This window comes from Pristiophorus japonicus, chromosome 6 (assembly GCF_044704955.1).
Source record: "Pristiophorus japonicus isolate sPriJap1 chromosome 6, sPriJap1.hap1, whole genome shotgun sequence".
NCBI lineage: Eukaryota > Metazoa > Chordata > Chondrichthyes > Pristiophoridae > Pristiophorus > Pristiophorus japonicus.
This window is the reverse complement of record NC_091982.1, coordinates 158,450,956-158,467,593: the sequence shown is the minus strand read 5'-3', so window position 1 is coordinate 158,467,593 and position 16,638 is coordinate 158,450,956. Positions and strand designations below refer to the sequence as shown.

The 16,638-nt window shown below is 45.2% G+C and overlaps 1 protein-coding gene across 1 annotated transcript in view; it reads right to left on the bottom strand.

Moving 5' to 3' along the window:
• Window positions 1–1,817, bottom strand: part of LOC139266210 (S-arrestin-like) — an 87,940-nt gene extending 86,123 nt beyond the window's left edge. Inside the window, exon 1 of the mRNA XM_070884040.1 lies at window positions 1,680–1,817. Within this exon, the coding sequence (XP_070740141.1) occupies window positions 1,680–1,817 (138 nt within the window). The remainder of the gene's footprint in view (window positions 1–1,679) is intronic.
• Window positions 1,818–16,638: the final 14,821 nt, after the last annotated feature.

Sequence of the window (16,638 nt, the reverse complement as noted above, 5' to 3'; positions counted from 1 at the left end):
GTTGCACACTTTACATAATCCATTGCATCTTTTGTCTCTCGCTTACAATTACTGTTACATTGCTAAATTTTTTGGAACTGTCCCTTTAATTGTGGTGGGTTGCAGGCCTCCTTTAAGAGAGCCTTGCTTGCTTTACCCCAATCCGCTTCTCCGTTTGGTGCCACATGTTGCTCCATCAGCGCTGAACCTCGTGGTCTGGCCGCAGCCATCTTTGTCTTCAGCGCATCACCTTGTGGTTCGGGCACCATCTTTCCTTCATCCATGATGTCGACTGCAGTGATCCTCTTCTCCCCGGGTTCTGCCTCCGCAGTTGGGAAGTCGTGTCTGGATCCAATTTTCTTCCTCCGGAGTTCTGCCACTAGAGCCTGGAAGGTGCATTCGGGTCGTCTCAGCTGGATCATCTCCACGCAGTCGTGCTGAGCGGTTTGTGTCTCGGGTGTCGTGCTGGTCTGCTCTCCGATACTGGGTGCACCCTCAGGTGAGGGATTGCTTTGCCTCTGAGCGCAGAGGGCTTTGATCGCTGGAGGTCTTCCCACTTCCAATGGATCTTTTCCATCCACCTTCTGCCGAGCAGCGTTGGCCCATCACCTGCAACAATCCACAGAGGTAACTTGTGCACCGTGCCATCATGGAGTACCTTTACATTCACGCTACCAATGACTGGGATGATTCCATTGGTGTAGGTGCGCAGCTTTGCCTGAACAGGGGCCAACTTGGGTCGTTCAGCTTGATTGTCCCATAGCCTCTCAAAGGCTCCTTGATTCATTACAGACTGGCTCGCCGCCGACTCCACTTCCATGAAGACTGGACTTCCCTCTATCTCGACTTCCATCTTCAGCAGGGAGCACTCGGTGATGCAGGTAAATATGCTGTGTACCTCTCCATGGGACTGGGCTGCCTCTCTGTCTAACAATTCATAATCCACGCTGGATTCATGGCCGTCTGCAGACTCCTCATCGACACAGTGAGTCCTATTTCTCTTACACATTCGCTGGAGGTGGCCCTTTGTGCTGCAGCCTTTGCAAACATAGTTTTAAAACGGCACTGGTAAGTCCTGTGATTCCCTCTGCAACGCCAGCATGGTGCTACTCGATTAGCCTTCCTCGGCAGACTCTGAATTAAGGGACTCGGGGGCCTGTTCTCTCTTCCCTGAGAGGATTTGCGCTCTACAGTCCAGCCCCTGAACTTCGCCACTCTGTGCACAATACCTGCCGGATTTGAATCCTGAGGGTGAGACATCTGCCTAGAGCCGCAGATCGAGGTCATGAATGACTGGCTCACAGAGATGGCCTTCTGCAGTGTGACGGAAATGGCTACCCTTGGTACATTGCAGCAGTTCGCCGATGGTGATGATTGGGACGCCTTTGTGGAGAGGCTAGAACACTTCTTCACAGCAAACGCCGACAGTAGCTTATGAAGAATGCCCTCATGGCCAATTCCAATGACAAAAATGTCCCGCAGCGCTTCGTTGATTTGGGTGCCAAACTCGAGCGGTGCCATCAGCGTCCTAAGGTCTGCGGTGTACTTCGCGACTTCCTGGCCTTCGGGCCGTCGATGGGTATAGAACCGCTGTCTGGCTGTGAGGATGTTCTCATTGGCTTGAGTTGCTCCTGGATCAGGGTTACGAGCTCCTTATATGACTTGGTCGTTGTCTTCGCTGGTGCCAGCAAGTCCCTGACGAGGCCATAGACGTTGGGCCCACAACTGGTGAGCAGGATAGCTCTGCGCTTATCAGCCAGCGTGGCCGGGTTGCCTCCTGCCAGGTTGTCCCAATCATCACCATCGGCGAACTGCTGCAATGTACCAAGGGTAGCCATTTCCACGTGAAAGTTCATAATCTCGTCGCCAGTTATTGTGTCCTTAGATGCTCTAACAATGACTCCATGAGGCAGTATGTTGTACTTGAACTGTAGTGACCTTAGTACTTTATTAGTTAACTCCAGCGTGAGGATCACACCTGGTGGCCTGCCTTTTATACTAGGTCAGGCACACCAGGCACACCTGTACAGGTAACCACTGCTGTGGCCTCTGGTGCCACACCTTGAGATAGTACCAACAGTAGCCATGTAGAATACATGACACTTTCATTGACAAATAATGCTGGGTTGTAACAATTGTCATCATGGCTTACAATCACCTCACTGGGAGTGGAAAAAAGAAAAAAAATGGAAGTAAAAGGTTCAGAAATGCTCAAAAGGTTCTGTTAGCAGTCTTCAGGTGGGGAAAATCCACTTCCACATCCAGCTGACACCCTACCCATCCCTGGGCATCCACTTTTAATAGGCACAACCTTGAATCAGCATTATGGGAGTTGGAATTCCAGAAAATAGCGTGGCCTATTAATTGACATAATTGAGCAAATTAAAATAAAACTCCCACCTCTTCAGAGGTGAACTTCCTGCACCCAAGTTGTCAAAAGTAGAATGGGAAATGTATGTTGTAAAGTCCTGTCCCTGCAGTACAGACTCACACGAGGCACATGTTGAAGTCAAGGTCACTCAGGACCTGCATCTTTATTACACAGCTCTCGAATGCCACACTTGCCTGAGACCTGTCCTTATATACCTGTCTGGGACAGGTATCCAGTGTCTCCTGCAAGTGCACCCCTGGTGGCAAGGTAAGCTTCTGGTTACAGGTCACCTCTAGTTACAGTCATGTATAGCATAGTAAGATACAGTTATGTACAGTAGTGTGAGATACATGACATATGTGGTGTGCTAACTGAATGGAGATCTGGTGTTACAGATCCTTTCCTCACTGGTTATACCCATTTTCTGCCTGAAAGTCCGGTCTAGTGCCTTCAGTTGCAGTGATTTTGTTTCTCAATGTGAATCAGTTAAAATTGTTATATTTGTTATATTTCTGTGTCTGTCAGAGTATTAAAGTGCCAGAGTTACTATAATCATGCTTTTGTCAAATATGTAACTGTTACATCCGCATTTTTAATTCAATTAAAAAGTAGCAAATTGGCCAGTGGTGATTTGTGTTTTATTGAAGTCAGAAGCTCCTTCTCACATCTGTATAAAATTTTAGAAACAAAACTTCAGTTCGGTATTTCAAAGTTTAGCCCCAAAATACAGGTGCGCTTGGGTCGGGTGGGATATTAAAGTGTTAAAAATCAGAATCCCGACCAGAACCAGCCTCCAAGCTGACTACTTATGATTTTAATGGAGGGGAGATGAGGGGGGTGCGGGCAGCCAACCTGCTCCCAGAAGGCAGGTTGCCCATTTAAATATTATAATGAGGCTGGCATGCCTCAGATTTAACCACCATTTTGTAATAGAGCTACCCCTAGTGGACTACTGCTTCATTTGTTGACTACTGATGTACTGCAACTACTGATATAAATAATAGAGGATCTTGTGTCAAAGTCACATGTTGACAGGTATTCTGTGTTAAGAGCCATCTTGTGTAGTGTGTTTCTTAGTAATGCTGTAAGAACATATCACATTGGCGATGAGGATATGATTTGGATTACCTAGCAGATATTTTTGTTGGTGGATAATCCTGCCAACCAAAAGAGAGACTTGAGAGGTTCTTTGTATTGCAGAACAGCTAAAAATCCAAGGTAAATTTCAAACATTGCCAGAATCTAGATGGCCATGCCTATGGGAATAATAGGGTGCTTGGGTGAGTTAGAAACATAGAAACATAGAAAAGAGGTGCAGGAGTAGGCCATTCGGCCCTTCGAGCCTGCACCACCATTCAATAAGATCATGGCTGATCATTCACCTTAGTACCCCTTTCCTGCTTTCTCTCCATACCCCTCGATCCCTTTAGCCGTAAGGACCATATCTAACTCCCTCTTGAATATATCCAATGAACTAGCATCAACAACTCTCTGCAGCAGGGAATTCCACAGGTTAACAACTCTCTGAGTGAAGAAGTTTCTCCTCATCTCAGTCCTAAATGGACTACCCCTTATCCTAAGTTTGTGTCCCCTGGTTCTGGACTTCCCCAAAATCGGGAACATTCTTCCCGCATCGAACCTGTCCCGTCCTGTCAGAATCTTACACATTTCTATAAGATCCCCTCTCATCCTTCTAAACTCCAGTGTATAAAGGCCCAGTTGATCCAGTCTCTCCTCATACATCAGTCCAGCCATCCCTGGAATCAGTCTGGTGAACCTTCACTGCACTCCCTCAATAGCAAGAACGTCCTTCCTCAGATTAGGAGACCAAAACTGAACACAATATTCCAGGTGAGGCCTCACCAAGGCCCTGTACAATTGCAGTAAGACCTCCCTGCTCCTATAGTCAAATCCCCTAACTATGAAGGCCAACATGCCATTTGCCTTCTTCACCGCCTGCTGTACCTGCATGTCAACTTTCAATGACTTCTGAACCATGACACCCAGGTCTTGTTGCACCTCCCCTTTTCCTAATCTGCCACCATTCAGATAATATTCTGCCTTCATGTTATTGCCTCCAAAGTGGATAACCTCACATTTATCCACATTATACTGCATCTGCCATGCATTTTCCCACTCACCTAACCTGTCCAAATCACCCTGCAGCCTCTTAGCATCCTCCACACAGCTCACACCGCCAGCCAGTTTAGTGTCATCTGCAAACTTGGAGATATTACATTCAATTCCTTCATCCAAATCATTAATGTATATTGTAAAGAGCTGGGGTCCCAGCGCTGAGCCCTGCGGCACTCCACTAGTCACTGCCTCCCATTCCGAAAAGGACCCATTTCTCCCGACTCTCTGCTTCCTGTCTGCCAACCAATTCTCTATCCACGTCAGTACATTACCCCCAATACAATGTGCTTTGATTTTGCACACCAATCTCTTATATGGGACCTTGTCAAAGACCTTTTGAAAGTCCAAATACACCGCATTTACTGGTTCTCCCTTGTCCACTCCACTAGTTACATCTTCAAAAAATTCCAGAAGATTTGTTAAGCATGATTTCCCCTTCATAAATCCATGCTGACTTGGACCGAACCTGTCACTGCTTTCCAAATGCGCTGCTATTTCATCCTAAATAATTGATTCCAACATTTTTCCCACTACTGATGTCAGGCTAACCGGTCTATAATTACCCGTTTTCTCTCTCCCTCCTTTTTGAAAAAGTGGTGTTACATTAGCTACCCTCCAGTCCATAGGAACTGATCCTGACTTGATAGACTGTTGGAAAATGATTACCAATATATCCACTATTTCTATGGCCACTTCCTTAAGTACTCTGGGATGCAGACAATCAGTTCCATCGCAACTGAGAGACTTTCGGAGCATATGTGGAGTGGCTAAAAATTGTTTTTCACCGCGAATAGTATTGTCGAAGTCCCTGATGATGAAAATCGTAACCGGGGGATTTTAGAAAGGAAACGGACTATTTTCTTGACTAAAGCACGCCCCGAGATGTATGAAACCCAGAAAAATGTGCTTGTTCCCATCAAGCCGAAGGGCATGCCACTAACGGAGAAGACATTACAGTCCTGAATGCCTGGAAATTGCTGAAAGTTATCGTTTCAGAATACAAGATCAATTACTTGATGAGGGTATCAGTGAGTACATTGTAGCTTTAAAAAAGCTATCCATTCAGTGTCAATTTAGAAACTTTCAGGACCGAGCATTGCGTGACCGCCTAGTTTGTGAGATGAAAACTGAAACAATCAGAAGAAAGTTGTTGACAACCCCTAACTTGACTTTTGATTTAGCTTGTCCAACAGCTATGCTGATGGATATGGCCGACCAAGTCTCCCGATAATTTTGCATCATTTTTAGTCATCAGACAAGCGAGGTGAATCACCTGTAGATTAAAAGTAAAAGGCAGTTGAGCCCCAAGTCCTCAGCAACTGACCAATATAACAATACATTGAAGTCATGCTATCAGTGTCTGGGACAACACATTGCTCAAAGCTGTCCATATGTGAAGGCAGAGTGTTTCTACTGCAAGAAAACTGGGCATTCTGTGAAGGCATGCCCACTGAAGAGTAAACCAATGTTCAATGCTAGAAGTAGAAATCACCAGACACTATATAGCATTGAAGAGAAGCAACAGGATGAGGATATTCTAGAGATACACATCATAAGAAGCACAAGGATATCTAACAATGATTTGCGATGTATCGTCATTCAAGTAGATGTTGCAGGAACAAAGATACCATTGGAAATTGACAGTGGTATATCCATGAGCATAGTTCCGTAATCATTATATCTCGACAAGTTGTGTGATTTTCAACTGGAGAAATTGAAGATAGAGTTGCGAGGCTACTCAGGAGAGCAAATCCCTGTGGTAGGAAGTATCACCATACCGGTGAAATACAAGGATCAGTTTCAGAGCTTACCTCTCATAGTAGTGGTAGGGGTCAAACCTGCCTTGATAGGTAGAAATTGGTTGGGATCACTGAAGCTGGATTGGAATTAGATTTTCCGTGTGGAAATTAAGTGTGATTCGAATGATGATGTTATCAAGCAGTATCCAAAGGTGTTCTGCGAAACAGGCTGTCCAATCCAAAACTTCAAGGTGAGTGTCAGAGTGCAGAAGGATGCAAGACCAGTTTACTGCAAGCCACGTCCCATACCATTTGCACACAAGGAGAAAGTTGAGCAAGAACTCAAAAGACTAGAAAATGAGAACATTATCTCTAAGGTAGAAGAAGTGTTCTATTTTTCATACATTGATGAACTGCCAGTCACAGCTGAAGAAATTGGTAGAGCAACCAAACGTGACCAGTTATATCAAAGGTGTATGATTACATAACAAATGGCTGGCCAAACCAGATATCAGAGAAAGATATTCATCCATACTTCATTCGTAGGAATTAATTATCAATGGATAAAGATTGTATCATGTGAGTTGCAAGAGTAGTTATTCCAAATAAGTTCAGGTCCAAATTGTTAGGAGACCTTCATGACCAGCACCTGGGAATGTGCTTGACCAAGTGTTTTGCATGCAGTTACTTATGGTGGCCAGTTTTAGATAAAGATATAGAGTACATCGTTAGTCAGTGTACATCATGTCAATTGGTAAGCAAGAAACCACCATCAGTACAATTACAGCCATGGAAATGGCCTCCCATGGTGTGGCAAAGGTTACATGTAGATTCTGCTGAGCTAGAAGGACAACATTTTTTCATTGTGATTGATAGTCATTCGAAGTGGGTAGAGGTGTTTCCGATGCGGAAAATAACAACAAGTAAAACACTAGACAATTTGTGCAGATTGTTTTCTTCATATTGCCTCCTGGAATAAATTGTGTCTGATAATGGGTCACAATTTTGATCAGAAGAATTTGCACAGTTCATGAGCAGAAAATGTGTGAAACAAGTTCCATCATACCACCCTGCTTGAAATGGTGCACCAGATCACACAGCGCAACTTGTAAAACATACCCTCATCAAGCAAATGTTGGATCCAAATCCAAATAAATGGCAGTTGTCATTTGATCGCAAACTAGCAAATGTTCTAATTACTTATCGTAATACTCCTCATACAACTACTGGTAAAACATCAGCAGAGTTGTTTCTCAAATGACCGCCACGAACCAGGTTCTCATTGTTAAAGCCAAACTTGGAACAATCAAGACAGAAAGGGAATCATGATGGGGGTAACTTAGGAGATAGGTGTAAAATTGAATCAGAAAGTGAGAGTGAAGAACACCACCATAAATGGTTAAAGTGGTTACTAGGAAGCATAGTGAAGATATGTGATCCTCGCACATATTTGGTCAAGATGTTTGATCATGGAAAGGTTAGGTTTGTTCACATTGTTCATATTTTACCTGCAGATGTGGAAGGAGTTAAAAGTTGGAATGATTCGATTATTTCTGCTGAGTCAGATAGTCTTGTTACAAGTAGTGTACCAGTAGCAAATCCTACATCAGATGTACTATAAACAAGTCCAAGAGAAAGTCAGAATTTAAGTCTGAGTTGGAGTTATGTAGACAAAAGTCTGAAGTTGTAGAGAGTTCAAATGTAGATCAAGGGTTGCCCTTGGAGAAAAACTCTCCTCAGGCTCAGCCAAGAATGAGTTCGACACAAGTTTGGAAAGTTCTGTTCAAGAGCAAAGGTATCCTCTTCAAAACAGAAAACCAGTGGTTAAGTTTAATTTGAAAAATAAGTTCATATGTTTTGTTGTGAATGCCATGCATTTTATGTATAATGATTATTTTGTTACGATTACTTCTTCATTAAGGAGGAAGAAGTGTAATAGAGCTCCCCCTAGTGGACAACTGCTCCACCTAATAGACTACTGATGAACTGTAACTATTGATATAAATAATAAATAATCATGTGGCAAAGTCACATGATGACAGTTTCTCTGTTAAGAGCCATCTTGCAGAGTGAGTTTCTTAGTGATGTCGTAAGAATATATCACACATTTTAAATTTAACAGTGGTTGGTTGGGTTTTGCAGGCTTCGTGAAGTCCGCCAGATAATGGAAGGCGAGGACGGCTAGATCCAGGGGGTAAGTATCTTTACACTTACCTCCTGGATCTAGTGTCCCTTCCTAACCCACCCACCACGATTGGAGACACCCCCCTCCTCCCTCCAAGAGGCCTTCCTCTGCCCATACTCCTCCAGACATCCAATGTCGTCTGCCTCGGCCCCTCATGCTCCTCCGGCCACCCCCATGCTCCTTCACCCTCCGATGTGCTCCCAGCCTCTACCAGCCCCTGCTCCTCCAGCTCTGTGATGATCTCCTGCCTGCCCCCACCCCATGCTCCTCCGGTCTCTGTGGCATCCTAGACGACTGTCCAGGATAGTTGGAAATTATCACACTATCTGTAGACAGTATTATTCCCCCACTTATGCAGAGCTGTAGGATTAGTTGGATGTGTAAATTGAATATAATCTTTTTGTTACTCTGTGTTTGTTGTATGTAAAAGTTTTCTCATGGATAGCAATGAAATGCAAGTACCTTTGCAAGCCAGACTGACCAGATAACTCTCAGACATTGAACGTAAGAAGGAGGTGCAATCAACCTCATGAATAGATTCATTGTACCTCACTATTATTTTATATTCCCCTGGCGTCATATTGAATAAAAACAATGTGAACCTGAGCCATACAGACCAGTTTATGAGTTTATTCATCTCTTGCCAGGACAGCAGTTGGAATGCTGCAGTTGGTCTCAGTTCCTGCAAGCTTGAGAGGGAAGAAATAAGATGCAGTTCCTACTCCTGATTGCCCAGTTTCACACATGGAGAAGAACTGTGTGGGTGAGGTGATAGAGCAACTTTGGAACCATAACCCAGCAGGTGTCAGTACCTTTGGATGAGGAAGAAGAACATTTTAAGGAAGGAAATATATATATTCACAAGTGCAGATGCAGGAAAATAATGAACAGCAGTGATACGTCAAGCAGAATTAAAGTCGATTGCAAGTCTGCACAAAACAAATAAAATGAAATAAATCTCATAACTAACTGAATCAGAAAAAATAAACCCCAGGTAGATTTAGCAGACTTCTTACTGAAGTCTTAGCAGATGGGCCTGGTCTCTGTCCTTTGCAGTCTGATTATGAATAGGAATACTCTATTTATTATTAATTACTTATATTTGCTCCACCGCTTCCCCCTGCCCCCCCCTAACCCACCCCGACCACCCCACGGCCCCCACATGATCCCCTGTGGGAAGCCCGTTCTCATGGGTTTCCCCACTGCTTCCGAGCCCCCACTCCTAATCCGCCAAAGTATTCAAATTCAGGCCACAGTTAATAGGGATTTTCTGTCTTAAGACGCACATATAAATCTCATTAGTGTGTATTCATCAGTGAGAATATGATGGAGAGATTTGCATGATGATCCCTTTTGTACATCATCATGCTCCCAGACTTTTTTTATTCCTTCAACAAGCAACTCTTGATGGTCCATTGTGACAATTCATTGTACAGCAATCTTCAGTATCCCCGCTCCAATAGTTCAGTGCTACCACTGAATAATAATTCTGAAAGAGGAGTAGGGTCATTACAGCACAGGAACCATCCTGTATCGAGATTTATCATGATCTGATGAAGAGATCTTAAAAGGCTTCAGCTGCTATTTAAAGGGAGGTATTTCTTGTTGACCAAATAGAAAATCACTGGACTGAAACCTTTGTTTCCAAGCTGAATAATAGCTGTACGGCATCTCAAAACATTTTTTTACATTACAACAGTGACCAAACACCAAAAGTACTTTATTGATTGTAAAACGCTTTGAGACATCCGGTGGTCGTGAAAGGCGCTATATAAATCCAAGGCTTTCTTTTTTTTACTTTATAAGCAGTGGAGCTGCTGCTATAGCAAGTAAGTAAAAAGAGGTTGGCTCTGTTTAAGACTTCACACATGGAAGCAGTGCAGACCCACTCCCACCATTCCCCATTCCTTCTCCACCCAAGCCCCTATCCCGTAACCCCAATTTTCAAGTCTCCCTCTCTCCCTCTGCCCAAGCCCCCATTCCCCAGTCTTTATCTCTCCCCTGAGCCTCCAAACCCCTGACCCGTCTCCCTCTCCCCAACTTCCAGTCCGCTGTCGCGCTTTCTCCTCTGCTCCGAGCCACAATCCCCTCTCCCCTCTTCCAACCCAGCCCCACAACTCTCACTCCTCCATCATTCTCTTTCTCCACCAGCCAGTTTCGTTTCTGGTCACCCCTAAGCAAGGACCAGTTCTCTACAGCAGCACGGATGATGTCACTGAGCCTCTAGCTTCTGGAACAGTGGGGGGGGGGGGGGAGTTGTGATGTCAGCGAGAAAGCGCAAAGTGCCCGGGAGATTCATGCCCCATTCCAGGAGACTCCTGGATAATCCAGGAGGGTTGACAGTCCCAAGCATGAGTCACACCACCCATCACAAGCAGCAGCACAGGTTTACTTAAACTGGGGATTCTTTTATTTTTAGAATGATTCAGCATAGAAGGAGGCCATTCTGCTCATTGTGCCTGTGCCAGCTCTTTCAAAGAGCTATCCAATTAGTCCCACTCCTCTGCTCTTTCTCCATAGCTCTGCAAATTTCCCCCCTTCAAATATTTATCTAATTCCCTTTTGAAAGTTATTATTGAATCTGCTTCCACCACCCTTTCAGGCAGTGCATTCCAATGTGTACTCTGGTTACCGAACCGTCTGCCACTGGAAGCAGTTTCTCCTTATTTACTCTTTCAAAACCCTTCATGATATTGAACAATGCTGTCAAACCTCCCTTTAGCCTTCTCTGCTCTACGGAGAACCCCAGTTTCTCTATCTCGCCATATAATTAAAGTTTTTCATCCGTCTCTAAGACCGTGACAGCCTTCCTAAAGTGTGGTGCTCAGAATTGACCACAATGCTCCAGCTAGGGCTGGACCAGTGTTTTATAGTAGATTCACCACCGATAAAATTGGGTCCTGGCTGGTCCAGGTCTTAACTTGTTGAGCCATGACAGGGGTTCCTTCACTCTCAAAAGCATCCATAACTAACAATAAGTCTGCCGGTTGTGGCGTTTCCACCTCTGGTGTGGGCAAAGGCAGACGGCTCAAAGCATCGGCACAATTCTCGGTGCTAGGTCTATGGTGAATAACATAATCATAAGCGGATAATGTCCGTGCCCACCTCTGGATGCAGGATGAAGCATTGGAATTGATACCCTTGTTCTTAGAGATCAATGAAATGAGCGGCTTGTAATCTGTCTCCAGTTCAAACCGAAGACCAAACAGGTACTGATGCATCTTTTTAACCCCATACACACAGGCTAGTGCTTCTTTCTCTACCATGCTTTTTGAAGCATACGTAAGTAGCTGAAGTTTATCGGACTCATTAGCTTGTTGGAGTACGCAACCAATTCCATATGACGAAGCATCACAGGCAAATACTAAACGTTTACATGGGTCATAATGTACCAGCAGCTTGTTAGCGCAAAGCAGATTAGTGGCTTTCTCAAAAGCTCTGTCTTGAGATGCACCCCACCCCAGCTGTCGTCTTCTCTTAGCAGCATGTGCAGTGGTTCTAATAAGGTGCTCAATTTAGGTAGGAAGTTACCGAAGTAATTGAGTAGACCCAGGAACGAATGCTGCTCCGTCACATTCTGTGGCTTGGGTGCATTCTTGATGGCCTTGGTTTCCCCAGGAATTCGACCTCTGGTGCCATGAAGACGCACTTCGAGCGTTTCAGTCTGAGTTCCACTTTGTCCAGACGATGTAGAACCTCTTCCAGGGTGTTCAGATGTTCCTCAGAGTCACGACCTGTGATCAGGATGTCATTTTGGAACACGGCGGTTCTGGGAACGGACTTCAGTAGACTCTCCATGTTCCTCTAAAATATTGCTGCAGCCGAGCGAATTCCAAAAGGGCACCTGTGATAAATAAACAGTCCTTTATGTGTGTTAATGCACATAAGTCTCTTCGACGTCTCGACCAGCTCCTGTGTCATATAGGCCGATGCAAGTCCAGTTTGGTGAACGACTTCCCTCCGGCTAGCATTGCAAACAAGTCATCAGCCTTTGGTAACGGGTACTGATCCTGTTTCGAAACCCTGTTGATCGTAACCTTGTAGTCTCCACAGATTCTGACTGTGCCATTACTTTTCAGCACAGGAACAATGGGGCTGTCCCATTCATTAAATTTCACAGGTGATATGATCCCTTCACGCTGGAGTCTGTCCAGTTCGATTTTGACCTTCTCCCTCATCATATACGGAACTGCCCGAGCTTTATGATGGATGGGTCTTGCATCCCAGCCTGTGTGGATCTTTACCTTGGCTCCTGTGAAGTTGCCGATGCCTGGTTCGAACAGCGAGAGGAACTTGCTCAGTACTTGGGCACATGTATCTTTCTCCTATGACAACGCCTTGATGCCATTCCAATCGCATCTGATTTTTTCAAGCCAGTTCCTGCCGAACAGCATTGGGCCTTTGCCTGGGTCAATCCATAGCAGTAACTCGAGAACCGCACCGTCATAGGACACTTTAATTGTGACACTGCCAATCACCGTTATGAGTTCTTTGGTGTACGTGCGCAACTTGGCATTGACTGGACTCAGCCTGGGCCTCACAGCCTTAGTATCCCACAGCTTGTCGAATGCCCTCTGGCTCATTATCGATTGACTTGCCCCCGTGTCCAGTTCCATCGATACCAGCACCCCATTAAATTTCACGTTGATCATTATCAGTTTGCTCTTAGTTAGGAACGAGTACAGTCCATACACTTCCTCCTCTGGTATCTCGGATTGCGTATCCGGATCCGCACTAGTTTGACCATCATCCTCCACGTGGTGTGTCAGAGCATGCTTGCTCATCTGCGGACACTTGCGCTGGAGATGCCCCACTCTCAGTAAGCCTTTGCAACTATATTGCTTAAATCAGCATTGCTGGTGCCGGTGATTTCCCCCACACCAACACGGAGAAATCGGATGCATTCCTGCTGGCGGACTTTGGGCAGCCACAGGTTTCGCGTACGCAGTCAAGTAGGTGCTGCCATGTGCCGCTCTGCTGAACGCTGAATCAATCATATTTACAGTACTTGCCGAGTTTCGATTTTTCACTGAAATCTGCTTTAGACTTCTATCCGTCGTCATGCATGACTGAGCAATCGTGTTGGCCCTGTTCAAGTCCAACGTTTCCACCGCCAGTAGTTTACGCAGGATCACCTCGTGATTGATGCCAATTACAAAGAAGTCCCGCAGCATGTCTGCCAACAGAGCTCCGAACTTACACGGTCCCGCTAGACGTCTCAGGTCGGCAATAAATTCTGCCGCATTCTGGTCCTCTGAGTGAACGTGCATGTAAAATCTGTATCTCAAGATGGTGATGTCTTCGTCTGGCTTAAGGTGGTCCTGTACCAGTGTACACAATTCTTCATACATTTTCTCTGTTGGACTCACAGGCAGGAGTAGATTCTTTATCAGACCATAAATTTTTGGACCGCAAACCGTGAGGAACACCGCCCGGCGCCGATCTGCGTCGCCGACATCCTCCATTTTGTTGGCCATGAAGAACTGGCTCAAACGGCTCACAAAGTCTGCCCAATTTTCTCCTTCCACAAATTGCTCCAACAATCCAATTGTGCTCATTTTTGCATGCAAGAGTTCTTGTTGCCTCGTCGTCAAATGTTGTGTAAGCAATAACTGTTATACTGAATACTTTTTAACTCCAAGAGGTATGACCTTGGCTGGCCTTTTATACTTGGGCTGCACACACGTGGTTTATGCTGATTACAAAGAAGTCCCGCAGCATGTCTGCCAACACAACTCCGCTAGACGTCTCAGGTTGGCAACGAATTTCGCTGCATTCTGGCCCTTTGAGCGAACGTGCCTCCAACAGTGACGCCATCTAGTGGCTCATGATCCCAAAAGTACATACATGACAGAACCTTTCATCAGAAGGCGTCTTTCTATTTGACCATCAACATTTTTATGCAGTAATTTTTGTACTATCCAAAACACTCCATTAGGGCTAACAGTGACTGTGGAGGAGATCAACAGCTACAATCATGCATTCATGTATTGGCTGCTAATTTAACTTAACTGCAGCCCAGTTTGCAGTATGTAATAACATCAGGGCCATCTGCAACAGAGTCCCCAGTCCAGCATCCTTCACACATTGGCAGTATCTGCACTGAACACCCACATCACTGTTTGGATGCCTTGGGCTCCAATCTCAAGGGGCTCTCTTCTCTGGCTTCAGCATGCTCTTGCTGTATGCAATGGCATTTAAACATGGATATCTTCCAGCTCATAGATCTGTTCTTGTTCTTGGCTGTGGAGAGGCCACCTTCTGTTCCAATTGCCTCACTGAATGGCTATGTAGTGCAGCATGCAGGAGGCTGTCATAATATCTGAGACAGTCTTGGGCCTGTATTGTAAGGCACCATTAAATCTGTCTAGGCATCTCAAATACTGCTTCAAGATGCTTATGCAATGTTCCAGGTGACTCCATGGGGCTTTATTTTCACAGAGCTGCTGATAGTAGCTGTCCCACCTGAACCAGGGGCTAAAGAGGATAGCCTCATTCTCCCAGGAGACATCTGTTTAGCCTGCCTCGTTCTTCCAGTGCGATTCATAAAGGTCATGGGACTATATGTAGGGAACCGGATGGTGATGGATTTCATCAATCATATCCAGGAATTTGGGAAATCTTGCAGTGTGGAATGAAATGGGATGAGAGAGCAGGAACTAGCACTCAGTTGGACAGGGAGTGAAAATCAGCAGGCACCAGCATTCCGAAGAAAAGAAGATGAACACCAGCAAAATCCAGCATTCAACAACAATTTATATAGCACTTTTAACATAGTAAAATGTCCCAAGGTGCTTCACAGCAGCATTATCAAACAAAATTTTACACCAAGCCACATAGGCGATATTGGGACAGCTTTGTCAAAGAGGGAGGTTTTAAGCAGTGCCTTAAAGGAGGAAAGAGAGGATGCCCCAAAATTCCACATAGTTCTTTGTGACGTCCTGAGAACATGAAAATTCTATATAAATGCAAGTATTTTCTTTCTTTGTTGTTGCTGCAACAACAACTTGTATTTTTATAAGGCCTTTAAAGTAATAAAACATCCCAAGGTGCTTCACAGGAGTGTTATATGAATGGCGGCAGATTAGGAAAAGGGGAGGTGCAACGAGACCTGGGTGTCATGGTTCATCAGTCATTGAAAGTTGGCATGCAGGTACAGCAGGCGATGAAGAAGGCAAATGGCATGTTGGCCTTCATAGCTAGGGGATTTGACTATAGGAGCAGGGAGGTCTTACTGCAGTTGTACAGGGCCTTGGTGAGGCCTCACCTGGAATATTGTGTTCAGTTTTGGTCTCCTAATCTGAGGAAGGATATTCTTGCTATTGAGGGAGTGCAGCGAAGGTTCACCAGACTGATTCCAGGGATGGCTGGACTGACATATGAGGAGAGACTGGATCAACTGGGCCTTTATACACTGAAGTTTAGAAGATTGAGAGGGGATCTCATAGAAACATATAAGATTCTGACGGGACGGGACAGCTTAGATGTGGGAAGAATGTTCCCAATGTTAGGGAAGTCCAGAACCAGGGGACACAGTCTTAGGATGAGGGGTAGGCCATTTAGGACTGAGATGAGGAGAAACTTCTTCACTCAGAGAGTTGTTAACCTGTGGAATTCCCTGCTGCAGAGAGTCGTTGATGCCAGTTCATTGGATATATTCAAGAGGGAGTTAGATGTGGCCCTTACGGCTAAAGGGATCAAGGGGTATGGAGAGAAAGCGGGAAAGGGGTACTGAGGTGAATGATCAGCCATGATCATATTGAATGGTGGTGCAGGCTCGAAGGGCCGGATGGCCTACTCCTGCACCTCTTTTCTATGTTTCTGTTTCTATAAAACAAAATTTGACACCAATCCGCATAAGGAGATATTTGGGCAGTTGACCAAAAGCTTATTCAAAGAGGTAGGTTTTAAGGAGCGTCTTAAAGGAGGAAAGAGAGGTAGAAAGGCAGAGAGGTTTAAGGAGGGAACTCCAGAGCTAAGGGCCTAGGCAGCTGAAGGCACGGCCGCCAATGGTGCGGCGATTATAATCGTGGATGCTCAAGAGGCCTGAATTGGAGGAGCACAGAGATCTTTGAGGGCTGTAGGGCTGGAGGAGATTACAGAGATAGGCACGGGCGAGGCCATGGAAGGATTTGAAAACAAGGAAGAGAATTTTAAAATCGCGGCATTGCTCCAACAGGAAAGAAAGAATCAGCAGGAACCCCCACTCAGTGGGAGAGGGAATGAGC